This window comes from Amphibalanus amphitrite, unplaced genomic scaffold (genome assembly GCF_019059575.1).
Source record: "Amphibalanus amphitrite isolate SeventyFive unplaced genomic scaffold, NRLGWU_Aamphi_draft 000319F_arrow, whole genome shotgun sequence".
In the NCBI taxonomy this organism is placed as follows: Eukaryota; Metazoa; Arthropoda; class Thecostraca; order Balanomorpha; family Balanidae; genus Amphibalanus; species Amphibalanus amphitrite.
The window spans coordinates 525,602-547,120 of record NW_024881814.1 but is presented as its reverse complement, the minus strand read 5'-3'; the positions used below and the strand labels follow the sequence as shown (position 1 = coordinate 547,120).

General features: G+C 49.2%; 1 protein-coding gene across 1 annotated transcript in view; it reads right to left on the bottom strand.

The window, feature by feature from the left end:
• The window catches only part of LOC122388365 (KH domain-containing, RNA-binding, signal transduction-associated protein 2-like), a 60,173-nt gene extending 40,461 nt beyond the window's left edge, over window positions 1–19,712 (bottom strand). Inside the window, exon 1 of the mRNA XM_043379398.1 lies at window positions 19,497–19,712. Coding sequence (XP_043235333.1) covers window positions 19,497–19,608 — 112 coding nt within the window. The 5' untranslated portion in view covers window positions 19,609–19,712. The remainder of the gene's footprint in view (window positions 1–19,496) is intronic.
• Window positions 19,713–21,519: the final 1,807 nt, after the last annotated feature.

The window sequence follows — 21,519 nt, the reverse complement described above, 5'->3', positions numbered from 1 at the left end:
TACATGCATGTCTATACATTACCATAGTGAACCCTACCCCCATCCATTGTTTTCTTGGTCTATTCTCGACATTGTTAAATCTGTTTATGTTTATCATCTACTGAAGATATTTTTGTGGAATGGGATGCAATCTCGCTTTCTCTTTCCTCTCTCTCTCTCTCTCTCTCTCTCTCTCTCTCTCTCTCTCTCTCTCTCTCTCTCTCTCTCTCTCTCTCTCTCTCGCTCTCTTTCCCTGTTCCTCCACTGGCGGATGCAGGAAACATTACGGACATTCATAGCTCACAGAGTCCGACTTGCCCGATTTTGTTTCGTTTTCTTTGTAAAGAAAGAGAACTAAAACGGCATTTATACGATAAAGATTGCCTACGATTGCACAGTAATGCATTTATAACAAACCGAAATCCGAGAAGTTTAGGTACGAGAATTTTCAAACCCTGCTGCGTGTGATATCACCTATCACCTTTCTGGATAAACCAGAGTCGCTCTCGCTTTCTATGTCGAAGACTATGCTTTGCTGGTTTTTCCTAGCGTTCGTTAGTCGCGCCACTTGCAGTATGCATAACCAAACTCAGGCATGCTCATCTGCAGGCACCGTGCCATGATGCTAAATCGTGTGACCAGCTCGTGTTTCAATTTGGAGGGGCACGTAGGTATTAAGCCTATTTGCATCAACAAATTAAGTTTTTAGCATCGTAAAGACGCTGTATGACGTTTACAAACAGGGACCCATAAACGAAAGCTCCCCCACCTCCTCCGCTGAGCTCCCATTGACGCCGATTATGACCTTGACACAGTCGTGATACCGAATTGATTCCGATGAAGCTGCTTGCTATCTGAACTTTCACAGCAGATGCTGGTGATTCAGCTGAATGAGACGGTGGAGGCGGCTTTGTGCTTTGGGTTTCGTGCGAGGATAACAGCACACGAAACTTTAGGTTACGATCACGTAGCTGATGTTGTCTCATGGGACTGAATGAAAATTGTGAACCAAAGGCGAGACATCGCCTGACTTGGGGCAGTGCTGATTCCTGGCACTGCCAGCTGGAAACGAGGAAATGGGGATTCAGGTGGTAGAAAATATGTGGGCCTGTTCAGTTGTCCTAAACTAGATGAAATTGAACTATATTTTAATGACACGTGGAATGTGTTCAAGTGCAAGTAGTGGTGGTCGCCTTGTACTTACACCACTTTTACTCGTCAATCAACATATCCCCCTTCTTATTCTGAAGTACAACCGCCAGTGTGTGCTCGAGTCGTGATCACGAAAGGGATCCAATTTGTCCAGACTCTCGTCCGAACAGTCTAAAAAACATTCGAAGGCGAACGGATTTACTGGTTAGGTAAGGACAGCAGAAGTACGTACGTATGCTGGAATCAGAAATATACTATACAATTCCATGGCTCCGGTAGGCCTGTAATCAGCGTGCTCGCAAATAGGCATGAATAATCGAGTTGCTTTGTACCCCGAGTTTTTACAAATGTATCATACCCGGTAGAAAGTTTTGTGATAGGACGGTATACCTGCCATCAACCATGTACGAGTAAATAGGGATCTGGTGAGAACTACGTATGAGATAATATGCATTCTTTGTTGAATTGTTTTCGAGCAGATTTTATTTATGCATGTCAAGATAAATGGTTAAAAAGGACTGGTAAAGAGCATCTGCTTTGGTACAGAAAAACACTTATTGATGGATAAATGAACTGTGTTTCCTGGATACCAAGGACTGCAGCTGCTTTGGGCACAGGCTACAGGCTTATACCATAGGGCATAGTGTAGATTCCACTACTTAGACGTAATTATCTTATTAAAAATTTATATTGAAGTGGCGTAACCACTTTTTTCTGTTTGGAAATTGGATTAAGGCTCGTGGGGGATAAGTTGGGACATAAATAGATTCAATGCATCCCGGCGATTAGTATTTGTTTAATGAAAAGTTACGATAGCGGCAATTTTTGACTACGCCAACGCCGAGTGGCAACTATAGTTGCCAGTCCAGAAATATATGCTAAAAATATTTTTATTTTTCAATACACCGTATGTGCATTTCTAGTGCATGTAGAAGCACAGGGCATCAAGAAAAACTGCCGAAATTTGCCCACGGAATTATCGTCGTTAATGAGTTAATAGTCAATGGAGAAAAATGAAAATGCCTCTAGATCCGTGTGTACGCATAGGAACAGTCCAAATATTTCAGAATCATAATGATTTGGACCACCCGTGATGACCAAGGTGTCATTTTTTGCTGATAGCCTCTAGAAAGGTCATCCGAGGTCATTTGAGGCTACAAACAGTTTTTTGCCAATAACTCGAGATTGGAAAGAGTTAGAACACTGGGGATGGTCTCATTGTGTTTGTCTTGCCGAGACGCATCGACTGATATGCAACATGACCTTTTCCGGTCAGGTCATGACCTTGACCTGAGGTCAAATTTTCAAGTTGACTTTTCAAGGTCAAATTACAGTTCATTCGACGCGTCTTGGCGAGAGGAACACGATTCTGGCAATAGAAATGTTGTGGCTTTTTGTAGTCGAAAGTTATTGTCGAAAAACACTTTTCGTAAAAACAGCTATTTTTGGAGATTTTGCCCTCTGGAGGCTAAACCGTTGACCTGAGGTCAATTTTAATAATGACCTTATCAAAAGAAGAGTTCAAAAGCTATCGATTGCTGTTCCATGCGTTTTTCTACCTACCATAGTTCCTGAGATAACTACCCCGTTTACATGAGTCAGCGAAAATGACGTTTAGAACGGATATTTCCGTTTAGCGAAAAGTGCGCAAGTTTCGACTCATGTAAACTGGTTTGGGCGCGCAAAAATGACGATTACGCGGAACGGAAATATCCGATGAATTAATGGGAAATATCCGTTTAGGATGTCAGGCCTAAACGGATTTTTTGCGCATCTAGCAGAAAATGACATGAATATGCATGTTTTATAGATGAAATTTTTTAGTTTACACATCAAAATACATATTTATCTTGAATGGTAGGTCTAATGACAATGAAATCCACTTTTTACCCCTGATTTCGCGCCATTGTGGCAGATTCATAAAGTACCTACATAAGTGTTGAGAGGAACGTCCTATGCTTCAAAAGGGAAGCATTCTAGTTTAGGGGTAATTTCCTTATTTCTTAGATTCAACAATCAGGGTTCAATTCCAGGGCAACCAACATGGCCTTCCCAGCCAGTCGCTCCCTATAGCCACTTGGAACAGCATGCTAGTGCCATTTAGTGCTTGGTACACTGGATATGATGCTTGATTTATTTTGCTTTAGTACATGCTCCCAAAAATTTTCCCCACCTAGGTACTTCAAACTTCCTAGCAGTGATTCAGATAACTTATGCTTCAGCGAACAGCCACCAGACGGCAGGGCACGCAGGCTGGTTGGACAGTAACTTGGCTGCATGCCAAAATATACACAAGACACACAGCCAAATTTACTCAGTGACACTGCCATCTGCCCCCCCCCCCCACCAATATTTAAATGTTCACCTTATTATTCCAAAGAAGTAGATTCTTCAGTGGTGGGAAGGTCTCTGAAAGTTTGGTTAATCTCGGATGGTGGAAGCAGGCAACTGGCAAGTTTTGTGGAATTTGTAGAATCATACCTAACCTTACCTACCAACCTAACTTTCAACCTACCATCCTACAAACACACCTACATGCCTACAACCTATTATACCAAACTACTTCCTACCAATCTGCAAGGTCAACCAACCACAATTAGGTACACCACTCGGACTTCATCTTCACATCTTACCTGGTGTGATTGAGAGTGGATTATTCTATGCATTTTGAAAATTGCACTGATAGTGTCTTAAAGTTTGGTGGTGAGTAGATGTAATTTCTGTTATGACTAAAACACATGGAAATGATGGATACTGTGTTGCACCCGACGGCCGACAGTCAAGCAATGCACCCACAGGTCACATCTAGGTACTCCATAATTCACCTAGTACTGATCTGACCCCTGTCTTTGAAGAACTGAGCAGCTAAAAGCAAAAAATGAAAATAAAATGCTGGAACATTCAAGTGCTTCAAATGTGTCAACCGAAAATGTATACACAGTCCCGCACCACCCACTTTCATACCAATGTTTTCTGAAGTGTGGCACCATTGTGGTGATCCTTTCATGCATTTTCATTTTGTCAACTTACTGGAGGTCCATCATGATGAGCTATGACTATTATGAGCTGTCTTAGCCTTTTTCTGAAACCAAAAAGACTTTCAATATAGATGTGCTCTTCAATGTTGTCCAAGACCTCAATTGTTTACTTGCTTTCTGACAGTTAATCACACTTCTTTTACAGCACACAAGTAAAATAATGGCTTGTGCCATGATTATTTCCAATTCTACATACAAAACTCCTAAGAATCAAGTAAATTAAGCCTAAAACAAGCACAAATAATGCTTGATAGGAGCTGCGCCAGACATGTAAAAATGCGCAAAATATCCGTATTTTTCGGGCTGCCGGCGTAAAGGGAATTATCCGTTCCGGAACGGATTTTTCCGATAAGGCTCATGTAAACGGGGCCACCGAAACGCATTTTTCCGTTCCCTGGCTAATCGGATATTTCCGTTTAGGCTGAATGACTCATGTAAACGGGGTAAACGACATGTTTTCTGAAAAATATAATGACCATTGGCAAATTTTGACCTTTGATGACCTCTGGTGACCCCAATATTGCTCTAAGATGAAAAATGACTGAAATACTTTCAAACGTACGCATTGAGAGCTATCGACTGCTTTTTGCCGCGTCTTTCTATCCATCTTAGTTTTTGAGTTAGAGGTGGGTGGTAACATATGCCCCCCCTCACTAGGGCGAAGTTGGTTGAGACCGCCACTGGGGCGCGGGTTAAGAAAACATGTGCTCTTTACGGATGAACGTATTACTCTAGTCGCAGTTCCAACCCAACTTTCGGAGCAGTGATTGGATTCGCCGCTTCAATGGCGGTCTGGATGCAGTATCGACTCTCGAAGCTTGCAGCTGCCAATAGAGAATTTAAACTCATTTAGAGTTTATATAACTTGGTACGATTTCTAAAGACGACGCACACTCAGCGTTTCACGCTACCGCATGCTTTTGTCCTCGAAAATTAGTCCTAAGAGGAAGAGCTGATCGACTGCAAAACACCAACTCGAACCTTTGGCCAGCTATATCACAAAGCCATCATCTGTTTGCTTCTCTAAGCCCGCGGAAGTGACGTCATATGACGTTTCTGAATGAACACGCATGGCCATGCATGCAAATGGACGGCACATAGTACTATTGAACTTCTTCAAAATCATGAGCATTTACCCAAAACCAGGGATTTTGCTAACAGGTGCTTTCCTATCTTACATGAACATTCACATTATTTCCGAACTACAAATCCAAAACATAAAACCAAAAAAGTTCGAGCTGAATTCATCACTCATCGCTAATCCTACTGGCAGTTAGTCGGTCGTGGCTCGCTGGCTTCAGTTAGACGCCCGAGGGCTCCAAGCCGTTTATCAGCTGGACTGGGTCCAAAAGAGTACCCGGCAGGGTTTAATCGCCTGCCGTTGAGCCAGTCACTCCATTAGCCGTCCCCGGCCAATGTCCCGCGAAGACGGAGCTGCAGCCATTTAGCCGCTGTGTACGCAGCATCATATTACTGATCCGCTAATGTACTATTGGGCCGGGGATCAATGCCGCGCGCTGGGTGGTTCGCCTCCCACCCCTGTCAGCTCTCTCTCTCTCTCTCTCTCTCTCTCTCTCTCTCTCTCTCTCTTCCTCCCCTTTTTCACTCTGTTCACTCCACAGCGCACCCATCTACCTTTTTGCCGAGCTCTCAGCCCCTTTCTCTTCCGTCTTCATGTTTTGCTTCCGGACACCTGTTTGTTTTTAATTTGTAGACGAAACAAAAACTGAATGCCTGCATATCGTGACCAAGAGTTGCCTCCAGTCTAAGCGCCACGGGGTTATCAACATGGACCATCATACCTTACTTGACAATGCTTGGTTTAAAGCGTATGACATGTCAAGTTATCAGCTATGGTAATGTAATAAATAGTTTGTGTTCATTACGCTTCGCAGCTTTATCCAATAAAACTATGGACAGCCTCACACATCTATTTATGGTTGTAAGTTGTAACTGCTAGATAAGTAAGTATGTTTTACACGCCAAGATAAATTATCAAATTGTTTATATAAATAACAAGCAAACAAAAACAGTCTCACACGTCAACTGCAAAACATTTAAATAAGCGAAGATGACAGGCCTTCCCGTCACAGCTCTAGTCTGGATTGAATTAGTTAATTATTCCATGACAGCAATAAGAAAATCAAATATACCAACCCTTTAAAGTTTAAATTGCACACGCTCGTGGAATCAAAAGTTGTAGGTATTATATAAACCCAAAGGCTTCGCGAATCAGTGCAGTGCATGAGAGCTAACATTTCTCTTGATTGCTCAAACGGTTTAAATCCAGAACAACACCCTTATATAATCACTAATCAGGAATGATATACAGTGTTTGTTTTGCTAGCCTATCCAAATATACAGAAGATCAAACAAAGGGCAAACTTGGGAAGGCACCGAAATTTGCAACGTTTATTAGCACGTAGGCAGATACTTAAGCTCCACAGCTCCACATCTTCTGGTTTTTTAGACTTTACGGAAATTTCCGGGCCTGACGTCATCGATAAAGGGAAGATGGAGAGAAGGGAAGACAGACAGACAGACAGACAGACATACATACAGACAGACAGACAGACAGACAGACAGACAGACAGACAGACAGACAGACAGACAGACAGACAGACAGACAGCGTCAATTAGCTTGACATTTGCTGTAGCACATGAAATGAATCCCATGAAAAGCACCACTGGCTACGCATATTCATATTGAGCCTATCTCAGGCCTCAGTATTCTGGTTAGCAGGCTATGACACCGGCGCAGATATGCCGCCGCAGCTCGTCAGTCTCGTATTACCTATTACCGTGTGGCCTCGGCTGCCCCCGGCCGTGGATTCCTGCCTTCCTGTTACCGAGCCGGTGCGTGTCACAGGTCCATGCTCCCAAGGCATTCTGGCTCCGGGCAGACAGGAGAAAGTCGCGGCCATCGGAACGCCGTGAGACTGGTGTCTGGATACGACCCGGCCGATTTCGGTCGTTAAATACACACATACGGGACTGTCTCTAGTTGACTGCAAACCACAGACGCACGTGACCGTCGAACATCATTCCGTGGCGTGGGTACAGCTAGTCTCCGCCGTCACTTAGAGCCATTACCACTGCCCCGCTACCCGTGAGAACCTCCGGCTCCGGAAAACACCAAACGACCGTGTGAGCTGCCAGCGCCGGAGCGCTCTCGCTTTCGTGCTCCCTCGACTAAGACATGACGCGACTTGAGGGTCTGGGTAGCAGAGACAGAGACGTCACGGCCCTAGGCGAGCGCCAGCTGTCTTCGCTGCTGTCGCTGCGGAAGAAGAAGGTGACGAAGAGGTGGTCCGGGTCACCGGCGATATTCGCTGGGTCACGGGAAGCGTGAGCGCGTCCGCCGGTGACGATTGAAAGCTAGATAGCGTCGACGCATGGACCACGCCGTCGCATTCCGCGGAGTCATCACGGTTTGCGGCCTCCAGAGGTGTGAAAGTGAGATCGCTGCCCTTCCGTCCCCGCCCCCCCCCCCCCCCCCCGCCGCCGCTGCCGCTGCCTCCGCGGCTCCGCAGCAGCGCAGGCTGATATGAGTCCCTCTCTCGGAATGACCACGAGCTTGCAAAGCTCGTCAGGAATTCAATACTCCGCTGACCGGATGCGCTCGGTGATCTGTCTCTGCGCGGCAATGCCGACCGAAATTGCCCCCGGCTCGACGGCAGCATACCGAAGGGCGACGTCCCTTCCATCTGTATAGGCTGGGGCGTCCCATAGCCACCAGCTCCGGCATCCTGGTGTGTACTGTGAGTTCACGCATCACACGCAGGGGTGGGGCGGTAATCGGCAGGTGGGATGCAGAGCTGCGGGGAGGGATCCATCTTACCACATCTAGTGCGTGATGAGAGTAACCGACAGCCGCCCTGAGGGAGGCAAGCAGTCGCGGAGCGGCCTGACAAATGGAGATCGAAGCCGGCCGATGCCGAGATACGACTGGACGGAAGGAATCGACCGATGATCAGACGGATGGGATCGCATCATTGGTGCGAGCATAAATCAGCCATTTGGAGCCGGCGGGGGAGCTGAGAGCCCGAGAGAGAGGAGTGAGGGATGGATCCAGCCCGGCCGACCGACTGCGGTCGCTCCGTCATGCCGAGATGGTATCCAGCGCGCCGAGAACGCTCCATCATAGCCCGGTCGTGGCGGCGGGGACCTGAATCTATCAGCAGGCCCACTGATGGTGAGGATACCGTGCACGACTGATCGGCGATACATTTACAGCAGTGGCTACCGTACAGAGCGGAGTGCACCGAGAGGGAAAGTGACCACTCACTTGTTTTTCTTAGCAATCGGCTACAAGCTATTGCTATACTCAACGGGTATCTGAACTGAAAATAAAGGAAAATAACCGGAGAAGGACCGACCAAAACATCGCGTCCGTCATCGTCAGTTTACCCGAGCTCATTCGATTATATATTAACTTTGCATATTTAATCCTGCTGCTGAGCTAACACAGGAACCTGGTGCACAGAAGATAATTTCAGATAGGCAATTGTGCGACATGGGGGCTAAACAGCCATCACGCTCTTCACCAACCTTGCACCCCGAGACTGCAAGGCACTGTCAATGATCGTTATTTGAGCATGTCTGTGCAAAACGTTGCACGGTGTCATCGTCACGAAGCGAGTAATTGGGGCTTTGACCACACCCCTCACATATCTAATGCTTTCAAGTACGCGAATGACCTCACAGAGCTAAGCACCTCCCAAGGTTGCGGTTTTGTTCTGCTGCGCTCTTATCGTGCAGCATCCCACCAATATCCAACTATTTTTCATGAACGTTACGGCAGCATAATTTGAAGTTACATGGCAACGGTAAGTGCTACTTAACATAAGCAGCATCATGCTGGACTCTTTCAGACCTTTATGAGCCTAACGACCCACGCTAAGAACATGCCGCGTTGCTTTCATTGTAACTCTTTCCCAAGATCGTCAGACCTAAACAAAGACAGTTAGATCTCTTCCAGGAATCCCAGGCAGTGACTTACCACCAATCACAGTCCACTGTTTATAAACGGGGAACAAATGCACCATCTACCCCCAACCAAGAACACCGTCTCCAATCCGCACACAATCGAGTCATCAACTCCCTCGCCCTGGCCCCGTCAGCACCCCACCGCGCCGGCAACTTCGCAGCACCTTTGACCATACAAGCGTGCATGGCCTGCAGGCATAAGAGCGAAAGTCTCATGCCATCGTGACCCACATCGCGGCGCCTGGGGCAGCACTGTTGAGCGCTGCCAACCGGTCGAGGGAACGGGACGGCGCGGGGGAATTCCTTTACCGCCGCCGCGCCGCACCGAGCGCTCCGGGGTCGCTTTCTCCGGCGCGAGACGCTGCGCGGACCTCGTGGAGCGACCTCGTGCGAGTCTGGCCGACCGATCCGACCGACCCGACCCGAGCAGACCGACTGGGCCGGACCGGGCCGAGCAGACCAACCGGGCCGGACCGGGCGCGAGTGTCGGGGGCTCTGCCCTCGCGGCGCGCCGCTGCAGTCGGCAGGCGAAAGTCGGACACGCCGCGGTATGGTGATTATGAGATGTGCGCCGGCGACGGAACCAGCCCCGAGTCGCGTGAACCGCGATACCGGCTATCCCGGTCTGAACCGGCCGAGACCCGTCATATTAAACCGTAGAGAAGTTAGATGTCTGATCTGTCGAAAATGTTCGGCTGCTCGGCTGGTTCGCATATAACGGAACGACCTGAAGGCTCCAATTCCTTCAGAGCTTGAAAAATACATTCGAACGATAGCTTTTGTTTGTGTTTGTTGGTATCAAATGACCAGATACGATCAAACCTGTTCAGACAATCTGCTCCTGTCGCTGAGGTTTGGGCTTGTATTGCGTCAGCGAAACGATGGGCTCATTTCGTCCCGACCCCGGGTCAATTTCAGTGGCGACCCGCGGGAGCCAGGTCCAGTCAGAGATCGATTTCGGTCGATCAGATCCGCCTCCCAGCGCTCCTGAGGCTCTCAGAGTCAGGGAGATAGTCCATCCCTGTACGATGGCCTGGCTGAACGAAAACAAAACTTCAATAGCGAATGAAATTAAGCATCAATTCATTGAGGTAAAATGGAATTGAATGAAATGAATTAAACAAACTTCCTTAATTCAAGAATAAAAAGGCCAGGAATTCCCAAAGTGTTTATAAAAACACGGGCAGTGATGATATTATTTGGACGTACTTTTTCTCAGTTGTAAAGATTTTTTTAAACCAGCTATTGCAGCACACGCTGCAGCAAAAATTTATAACACGAGCCAAGCACGAGGATCTTGAAGAACCGGATTCGGACACGTGATTCAGGTCAGTGTAATGCCAAGAGATAGACGGGCCCAACGCTACGCCCATTGTCTGCTCCGTCTGCGCGAGCGCGACAAACCGTGCGGTGCGAGTCGTGCACGGTGCAACACGTGTGCACGGTGCATTCAATGCCCTGCACGCTGGTGCGGGTGTGCACAGAAAGTGACATTACCGGCCGGGAGCAGTCGCCTCGACGGTGCACGCTCATAAACATTCACATGATTTGCATTTTGTCTCGCGGCGAAGGATATGTAGGAGAAAAAATGATGCTGCAGGCACGCAGGTTTTCTGATCTAATTGATGTGCCAGATTTGGAGCATGATAAAGACGGAACTCTTCGCAAACGATATCCTGGTTGATGTGAATCTGTTTTGCGGCGCATTTACTAAGCGATGGGGTGCTGCAACTTGCAAGATAACAGCTAGTCTTATCACTCACACGGAGCTCATCAAGTATCGGCCCAATTTCACCAGCTATAACAGATTCAACGTAAAGAACACGCAGGATATTGTGTTTAAGATGCTTTTCCTATTTAGGTAGCCATGTCGAGTACGTTTTTACATCAAAGCACTAACATTTAAGGCAAGCATGAACTGAAAATCATCGGGCAATAAGCATATCAGCCTACTTTCATGTCCAAAGGTGGATATTTCAGTGCCTTGACAGACATAACAGTCATCAGTCGGTCGGGAGGCTGGACCTCGGACCATAAGAACTCCGTTGGACCCCGGCCATTTCTGACAGGCGCCTAATTCCGCTGGCCAGCAGTATTGAGGCGCCGGTTAGGCCTGTCGTCGATTTACTGGCTCAATTGCCAAGCGGGGAGCCATATACATACATCTATCGATCAAACCCACAAACAGCTGAGTTGAGCACACAGAAACGACTCTGCAATGGCAGACACTGACTGAAGTTGTTTATAAATCGCACAATGCATGAAGCTTTGCCATAACTTTGCAATTTGTGTGCCAGCTACGCTCAGTTACACTAATATATTTCATTTTGTTAAGTGTTTTATTTCTCCCGTTGTTCCGGAAAGCTTACATAGTCCAATAAAACGTCCAGCGTTTCGCTCTGAGGATAAATTGTCATCATAGTGTAGCAACTATTCAAGAAATGTCTCCAAGGAACGTGGCACGCAGGACCCTCTTGAAAAAACAAATCTGTTCAGCTTTGTTCGCGCATCTTCATCCAGTAATGTTAAATCTCAGCATTAACTAGATATAATCTTTCAAAGCTTTTTCGTTGACGTTAAGCACACATTTGAAGCAGCACCTCGTTGCTGCTCTCGTGCACCGTTCTGAATTGTGGTTCAGAAGGGCTCCGCGTGAGTCTCGTGCTCTCCTGCTCCTCCCACCAGCGTGAGAGTGTCTGATAATTTCGGGCACGGCGAGATATGCGCTCGTTGGTACTAATTAACAACGCTCATTACTAATGACCGTTAGCGGCACACGTGGCTACAAATTAGAAACCGAGCAGAACGAATGGGGAGCGGATGTGTATTCCGCACAGACCCAAGAAATGGAAAAAGGCATACTGTTCTTCGGTCGGATGGCAAACTAAAGTAACGATACCGTTGAGGGCTTATTTTGTAAGTTTTCATGTGGAGTCAGAGGTGCTATTAATTTGATTATCACATCGTACCTTTTTAGAGCAAAATAAGCTAAAAGCCATGGTTGCATTTTTTTTTTCACGAGTCACTTCATGCATGTAATCACAATCGCGTGCTAACCAGATCGAATGCAAAAAAAAAAAAATCACCTCGCATCCATATAATGAAAAATATGGCATGCGATGATAACCGCTGACCGCACCTTCCCCTATTTTCCTTCCCCTTGTTCCCTTATTCCCCCAAAGACGTGCGACGCTTTTTTGCGGGCTCGGGTGACGCTACAGGACTAAGGCGGTCGGCTGTTACTGAGTCACGCCTGAAATACTGCTCGACACCTCCCGACAAATGTCTACAAGGAAACATCAGGGTCACCACATCACTAACAATCCCAACAACAACAGGGGCGCGCGCGCGCGCGTATGTATTTTAGAGGTCACGGGTGAGCGAGGATGCTGGGTGTGGAGATGGGGAGTGCAGCTCATCCCTGCAAACCCCGCCACGTCATCCGGGCTCCGGAGGTGAAGGTCGAAAAATAACGTGGGCTCCTAGCGCACGACTGGCGCGATACAAGGCCACGAGCCGCGGGCAGCCGACGGGGTGGACGGGCGCACCCTGGCTCACTGGGGCTGAAGATGGGCGCACCAAACTCTGCTGAGATTCAACAGGCTTCTCCGCCAGGCCGCTAAGACGCCGCCTTCTCTGGACGCGGTCGGGCGGAAACGCAAGTTTGGAGTCCAGCTGACGCCGGCCGGGGTCGAGTTGACCGCCTCTCGCCGCGCGGTACGGGAGGATACCGTCCACTGACCCGTGACTCGGGACAGACAGACAGAGTCGGCGCCGCCTGCCGCCGAGAACAGACGCCAGACGGACCTATTTCGGAGGGTCGGAGCGACGGCCCCCAGACAGATTGTGGCAGTGCTGTTCCGGATCGCGTCCTACCGAGTTGAGCCGGACATCTATTTCGATACGCGAATAGCCAGCAACGGCCATATGCGACCTTGAAATTCGATCAAAGTTTATTTATATGCGGTCGTTCCAAAGGCACTTCGGGTCACCAGTTTTGTCGTATCCATGAAAAGTTATATGGTCAGAAGCGTTTCAAGCTGAGGCATTTAGAGAAACAAATTTGGTGCTTGGACGATTACAGCCCAGGAAAAAACGAGGACGCTGGTAAATCTGTGGTCTTATGCAAAAGATTTGGTAATTTGTCAAACATAGTTTGTATAAAACATCTTTAAGCTTTCCTTGTACTTCTTGTTTTGCTTATGATTCTAGCAATTATTTTAGCAAAGCAATTTCCGCAGTCGCCTTGACATCGGCTATTGCGCAGCTGCAACTAAATCCTATTTAGTTGAAGTCCCGTGATGCTATTTTGAGCTATTCCGTGAAAGCAAAAAGACGCAAAACAACCAGGCAAAAGCTCACACCCACAACGGCACCAATCAGCCCCATGCACGAAACTCCTCCCTTCGGTTTCGCCGGACCTCAGATCTGTCGCCAAAGCGGCGCTGTTTGCTGCGTCACGCGTGTCGTGACCCGCTCCGAACCGCCACTGGGAGCAGCCGTGTCCCTTCTGCGAAATAGAAAACCGTCCCCGGAGACGGTCTCCTTTCACCCGGCTGAGGCAGCTCTGCTGACCAAACACACTCGGGGACCGGCCAGTCAGCACTCGAATAAAACCGCTTGCGTCACTTGAATGAACAAATAGCCGAGGCAGGCTGCTTTCGGGAGTCGAAAATGTGTTTCACTCATTTCAGTCTCTTGAGAGGATCTCGGGTCTCTCCTCTCTCTCTATTTCTCTCTCTCTCTCTCTCTCTCTCTCTCTCTCTCTCTCTCTCTCTCTCTCTCTCTCTCTCTCTCTCTCTCTCTCTCTCTCTCTCTCTCTCTCCCTTTCTTCATCTCTCGTATCTTCGTAATCTCTTTGTTCTCTCCCTTTCCCAGATAGAAAACGTCCTCGCTAGCTCTTTCATCTCTCCTCTTTCCCCAATGGCTCGCATGCCTCTACCCTTTATAATTCCTTCTCCTTCCTTTCTCCGTGCCTTCACTCACCTGCCTCTAATTCCCATCCGCCGCTCGATGCAGGAAGCCAACGGTGTCGCCGGAACAATCGTCGCCATTATCATGCTCTAAGTCTGACAAATGGAACAGGCGGATAACTTTCTGCGCGTCGAGCTGAGGCTCAGTCGCGACGACGTGCCCTGAATGAGGAGCACCTGGATCCGATCACCTGTGCTGTCTAACATTGAGGGTGGCCTCAAATCCAGTCACCGCCTCGGCTCAGCTGGCCGCCGCGACGTCACCAGAGGCTGTGACGTCACTGGCCGGTGCTCACTACCGGCGGCGCGGCGGTGACCAGTTTTCACTCTCGGGCGCTCTGAACCGGCGACTGGACACGTAACACACGGCGACAGCTGATCGCAGTCAGAGTTTACAAACCTCGCGATACTGCCGGGGGCGTCTGACGACTGTCCGATGACGTCATAGGCTTTGGGGAGGATACTACGCCCTCCGTGAACGATCACCGTATTACGGCTGATGGACAGAGCTATTCAGACACATTAGCCGCCGGCGAAGGAGCCATCAGTGGGCCAGGTTACGTCATAGCCCCTCTGAGCTGCTTTCGCCGCTGGCTCGCAGCGAAGGAATCTTCAGGAGAGGCACCACTGACAGCTCTGTGGCCAATGAACTGGGATTCTTCCTCTCGCCGTAGAAGGGATTGCGATAGGGGTACACCCAAATGGACATAGATAGACATCCAGATAAGTAACCAAGATCATCTATATTGCCCCTGCTGCCGGATAGAGTTCCAGATGGATTCCGGCTCATTTTACTCGCAGGGGATTGACCGAAGATCTACACCGGTCACGTAGTAAATTATGAAATGCAATATGAAGCCCTCCTGAATGACGATTGCTTAATGTGAGCAGAAGTTGCTGGGCTCCCAGGAAGGTCGGGTCCCTCTCATGGATGCAACATTCGAGAATATTCATGCCAGAGCTCCAGGAAAGGATGTGTCTTGTTCAGTGTTGCACCGCCGCTCGTCCGGTGTTGGACCGTACATACCTGCTTCGGTGTTGGACTGTATCTCGGTCGGTGTTGGACTGTATCTCGTTCGGTGTCGATTGTCGAAGCATATCTCTCTCAGTGTTAGACTCTCCTTCGGCGTTGGACTGTGTCTCGTTCGGCGCACCCTCCCGCGGCTCTCGTTTGTTTGGCGCAGCTCGCTAATCCCACGAGGGACAGCCACCCCGTCCGGCGAGCTGGCGGGGTTCCTCAAGGCCGAGCCCATCACAGCGCCGCTCGTAGCCGCGCAGTGCGCACTGCGCCGCGCGGGGCTCTTCGGCCGACGGCGGTGAAAGGCTCGCGCCGTCCCGGGGGACGACGCGCCGCCCGGTGTCGTCGTGTCGCCGTCGACGCCCCTTCGTGTCGTCGTGTCGCCGTCGACGTGTCGTCGGCCGGCGCCGCTTGAGGATAGATTCCGGTCGGCAGCCGTACCATGCTGACCTCTGTGCCCTTGATTAATTCAACATGAGGTGACGGTGTCTACCTGACATGCATAGCATACACAGCCGTTCAATGCCGTCACTTGTCAGAAATCCTTTATCGGTTACCTCCGCTTGGTGTAACTGTAGCCTTGTCGTCATTCGTCGTCACTTTGACATTGATTGTCACATGTCACATTGTCACATACACTGTTTTTTCTTTAATTGTTAATCGGTGACGTTGCCGATCCCCTGAGTATCGTCGATCTTTAACCCCGTCGCAGCCGTCGCGGTTAGATCGTCGCAGCCGTCGCGGTCTGACCGTCGTGTCGTGCAGTTGTCGCGGGCGACTGACGTTCGACACGACGTCCGTCGAAACGGCGCGTTTTTCGGGGGCGACGGCAATGGATGCCCGACGGGCCCCGGACGACCGGACAGTCACCGGCAGCCGGGCGGAAAATGGGAAAGCGACGGCGCGGTTCTTGTGACCGGCGTCGAATGACAAATACCGGGCGCATTCGGAGTCGGGGCGCGAGATGCATAGAATATGGCGATGGGGGCTGCATTGGAGCGGTCTTGTAGGCAGCATGAGGAAGCAAGGTGATCAGACTGGCAAACTGATGAGCAGAGGCGACAAAATCGCGTTAGTGCGGTCGAATAAATATCGTCAATCGCTCTTATTTGCGGAATTACGCCGACAAAAACGGTCTCTGATTGGCACGAGAGCCACCGAATGTGACGATGAAAGGCGGGGCGATATCCGCGCAAGTGGCACACTATATCCGTGCCTGGTGATGATAATGCAATCAGGGTAGACTCGGGTCGCCATTGTAGCTGTCCACTGGGCTGTCTGAGGCCTCATGACACCGCTTCCGGTGACCCTGACTGGACAGACTGACCGAGATTTCCCAGCAGGGTCGTGCCACCAAAGCCATTATCATGCTGCTGCAAACGAACCATGAATCCTTGCAGGCTCCAATTCAATATCACGAAGAAGTTATGCATGGTAGAGACCGACAGACCGACGAGGTCATGGATCGGCGTCGTTCACATATTTAGTGTTTGCAGGTAACGATGCATCATTTATGCTAAGGAATGGCGGGCGCCAGGGATGATGAGCTCCACACAGCGGTCCAATTTCGCGCTTCTTCCACAAAATCCATAGCGAGGATGATAACATGCCGGCCATAAATACCAATTAGCTCGAGTGCTGGCAGGTCCACCAGCCCCCATTGCAAATCAATGATGCCTCGGCCGCTGAGGAACTGTTAGGACCAAAACAGCTGACGTTTCCCCGAGATTTATGGCAGCCTAACGAACCCTGCCCGAACGCTCTCGTTTTCGTACTCCATCGGGAGAGCATTCAAGGGATTTTTGCGCGGTGTTCACCTAACCAGAAACAATTTCATTGCCTTTGGGAGAAGAAGAAAAACAGGCTCCCACATCATTGTAATGAAGACGCAGTGTTGCTCTTCTCCAGTCCAGGATAGTACTTGATCCCATCTCCAGATACCTACTTGTAGGATTCTCCGAAAATGAACTATCGAGCCTTGCTGCGAGTGGAAATGTGGGGAGAGAGAAATGTGGAGAGGCACAGAGAATCATAGAGAGGATACGAGGACAGGCGAAAAGCAGAGCTTTCTCAACAGTTCATCTATGACGTGGGAAATATCAGATTGAGGTCGAATAGAGCTGATAAACCAAGCTATCAGCAGGTAGATGTAGAAATTCAACAAGCGCTTCAGCGAGATGGAGGGACCCAGCGGCTGTGAAGATGCTGTATGCAGTCTGATGTTAGATCGGAATCATTTCGAGCAGCGGTGGAGGCGAGTTCGGGCTCAGCCTCGGGGTGACGAGGTGCTAATTTTCGCCGAGTTTACGTTGGCGCTGATCCGCGTCGGATCGTTACAGGTCTATTATTCAGCTTTATGTCTACGTGGCCAGTTACCACAACTAATAGGGCCGTCTAACAAAAATATGCTCAGAATGAATTCACACGGCTGGCATTCAAGTGTTCTTTTTAAATAGGGAAATAATTAAGCGCTTTATTGTGTGAGCGCTTGTAATATACGAAGTATGGGCTTATTACCACTTGAAAGCGAAGGTGAGCTCAAGAAATAATCCATTGAACTTTCATATCACTGTTGATTAGCCTATGCTCCCTCGTGGTAAGTATCTCATTTCACGTCTTATGTAGCCTACTCAAAGATTGTTTCTTACCAACAGAATGCTACATGGGGAGCAACATTCACTGAAGAAGCTTACCTATAAAAGTAACATTCAAGAGTATTTACCAACAGGGATAGTTTTCGTGAAACATTTCCAAACTGTTCACTAACCATCGTAATCGTATTACAACATGTCTTCACATAATAACACGGTTTCATCTTTCTGTGGTCTGAAACTAGCATCTTCATCATCCTGGCATAAAAAGAACAGCCCAAAATGGGTCGGTTTTTGCCAACCTGCGATTGCACAACCACTTGATCCGTTGTCAGTACTCTGAGAAAAACCGGATCACCCAGATATGCTCGGCGTGCCGAACTGGCTCTCTCGCCGCGTGCCGAACGCTCCCTCACACCACGGCGGTAGGAGGCAGCCGCTCTGAGTCGGGTCTGGGTCGGCCCGGCTCGCTCACCGCCGGTTTTTACTGACCCCCGGCCCGAGCCCACGATACCGGCGCGTTGTCAGAACAGGCTGTGTCTGGGAAACTGGGCCGAACTCTACCCAGTCTCCGCTAGTCTGGGGCAATATGCATTAGTCTGGACCAGTTTGAACGCATCTGGGATGGCGAAACAGTTTTTCTTAAGAACATAACGGCAGGTAATAGAGGTGGACAAAAAGGCAAACAGTTGAGAGACGGCAGCGGTCTACCGTGTTCACCATGAGCGGTGACGAATGGGTCTGTTTGGCGGATCCGCCAGTGTTTTGCTGTCGTTCTGTCCCGGTTCAGTGGAAACTGCCCCGCCACAACATCCTACGGCTGATTTACGTTTTCCGGATGTCCAAAACAGTTGACAAGACACATGGAGTTGGTATTTATGTTGTTTCTTTGTAGTTTACATCAGAAACTTGCTGTTCGTTTCCGAATTGCATTTGGGTAAAGTCGTTAACTTAATTGTGTATATTTATCGCAGTTTTTTAAAAAAAATAATTTCCATAAAAAATGGAAAATGTCATAAAATGTTATTTGCATATTTCCAAAAATGGGAAATATGACTGGTAAGGGACCGCCTTTGAAGTAGACCACAGATGATGCCGATCAAGCAAACGAAACTCATCATCGAATGCCAGCGCACTATGCGGATCCCTTTCTAGTGGCTTTGGGCGCTTAGTGACGATGCAGCATTCATTGAGATATTGTGCAATCATGATGACCATCATCATACAATTTCATGGTGATCACAATTATCTCCAATCCACAATCGCGGCCCCATCTGAGCCATTTTCCGGGGGCTTGCTGCCGAGCAGCTGGCTGCCCCCTGAGATCGGCACACGTCCGTCTATATGGATCGACCCGGTCTCTGGAGCACTGAGATGGAATCAATGCTAATACGTTCCTGGTATTGTTCGGCAACGCGACGGGGCGCTGGGTCGCTGCGACGCACAAGAGGTCACAAGTGCCTGGAGTTAAAAAATAAATAAGCATTTGCTTAGCTTGCACTGCAGTTATTTCCTCATCATAACTAGCCTGGCAGGTAACTTTTGATGCAAGGCATGCGCAGTGGTGACAAGACTGTGAAATATTCTTGAAACTTGGCTGCACTTTTATTTGTTTTGGCCACTCCACGTTTTAGACTTGCACTCAATGTCAATCGTTCGCCGCAATTATTCTCCAAAGACAGCGTCGAAGGTAGTATAAATCCAAATCACCCCAGCCCCGAACTTCCCTCTGTCCATCCCCCTGTTTTCAGCTCACCTTGATAAAGCAGTCGCTGCGCGTGCGGGAACTGTCCGGTGCCCGCCAGCGAGTCGATCTCGGCTCTCAGCTGGCCCACGTACTCGCCACCCAGATCGCTGGTGGCCGTCATGGCGGCTCAGTGCGTCTCTCCTCGCTCCAGTCCGTCTCACGCGCGTGCAACTCGAGCGCCCGTCGACACACCGTACCCCTCCGAACAGCACCGACCGACTGACTGCGCGCCGGCGGCGGCGGTGGCGGCGGCGGCGCGTGCGTACCGGACGCGCCGCTCACCTGCCCAGATGACCCGTGACGTCACGCCGCCGACCTGTGACGTCACGCGGTCAGCTGTTTGTTGACTGAGGCCGGCAGCGTCTCCCATTAGGTCATTGATCGCTGCTTTTGTTTGTTTGTTTGTTTTGTTGGGTTAGGCCCTTTCGGTCCATTTCAGAGCCGGGAGGATGATAGGATATAGGGGTAGACATTGGTCTGGGCAGGCACCCTAGTGAGTCGCCGGGGCTGAGCCCGTCCAGAGGACAGGCCACCCAGCCCCAAGGCACTCACTGCACCCGGCTACGGGGTGCGCTCCCTCGGGAGCAGCGGTGCCGCTCCAAGGGAGCAGCCCGCATGAGATAAAGTTGCCTGTCCAGCCCGGAAGGGGGTTGCGGCGTGGAGGAGAAGGATTTCAGATTCCTGAGGATGGAAGCATGGAACGGTGTGATTGATCGCTGCGCTTCAACGCGCGGATTGACGGGATGATGGTGACCGTCGTGGACAGCGTTGGGGGATGATGACAGCAGCGGACGAAAAGCGGAACCCGTGTTATCGGGACAGCAGGCGAGCTGGTGATGCGCGCTGGCCCAGTAGGTGCATCTGTTGACTTCTTTTTATAAAAGATCAGTTGTGAATCTGGATTATTTACTTATTGAGCTCCGCACAACTCTATCGGCGTGACAAACTCAAGCATGCCGTTTCAGTACATCTAAACCAGGCCGTCGGGCACAATGCACAGTGCGGACTGTGACCCTGTAAGATCGTCACGCATTCAACACGACCCTGACCGTCAGCTGACCGTGCAGCTGCGCCAGATAGGTCACAGCCGCGCCACTCCTAGCGCCACTCCTCGAGCCGCCTGTGTAGGCCAGTGCGCTATCTCGTGCATCTTGCTGGCGTTGTCTCGAGTCAGGCAAATCTGACACATCTCTATATACAGTTTTCTTTGTGGGGAACACATTCAAGTGGCTTACCATATGGCTATGTTTTCAAGCAAAACATTTGTCCCCAGTTGTGAATGGATAATTTATCAAAATTATTAATAATATTTTGCATGAAGTGTCGAAGACATGCGTTAGTTAGAAAGCCTTTGTTCCTGAGAAGCATTGCGAAGAAACACATTCTTTGCTCCGGAATGCACTTCGCGCGAAATGAGTATCAACCGGTGGCTAAAATGCATAAATGGTGAACGAGGTTCGTTCTTTTAAAATGTATCAGCCGTATGAAGCAATGTTTTCGATCCCCATAGCTGAAAGCGATGTGTCGGTTCGATGGTAGATGGACGATACGATGTCCTCACTTCATGGCATGCATGCATTAACTTTTGGTGCTAGGTCACTTGAGTAAGTTTCATTATGAGGAATTCAGAACCATTTTTGTTTTATCTTTATTTATGTATGTGGTCATGAAGCATGGGCTTCAATTCTCGTGCATAAATTTGGCAGACCAAGCATTTAAAGTTTAAAATTTAAAATGGTACGACGAGCTTCAATGCTTGGAGCTCACAGGTGACATTGACACTGTTCGGTGCAACCGAGATGATTGCAATCACTTTGTTCAATATTGCACAAGGTGGCAAGTTAAAAACGTTCCCGAAGTGACTAAAATAAATGCAATGTGCATAAAGTTCATACGAAACGTTTTCAGTGATAACGGGCGCAGTCGCATTTGGAACTCATCGAGGTTAATGGCAGCAGTTTCGTTACATAATGCGAGTGGACTCTGGCGAGCATGGATGCGCACATAATGCTGGAAACACGGACTCAAAACC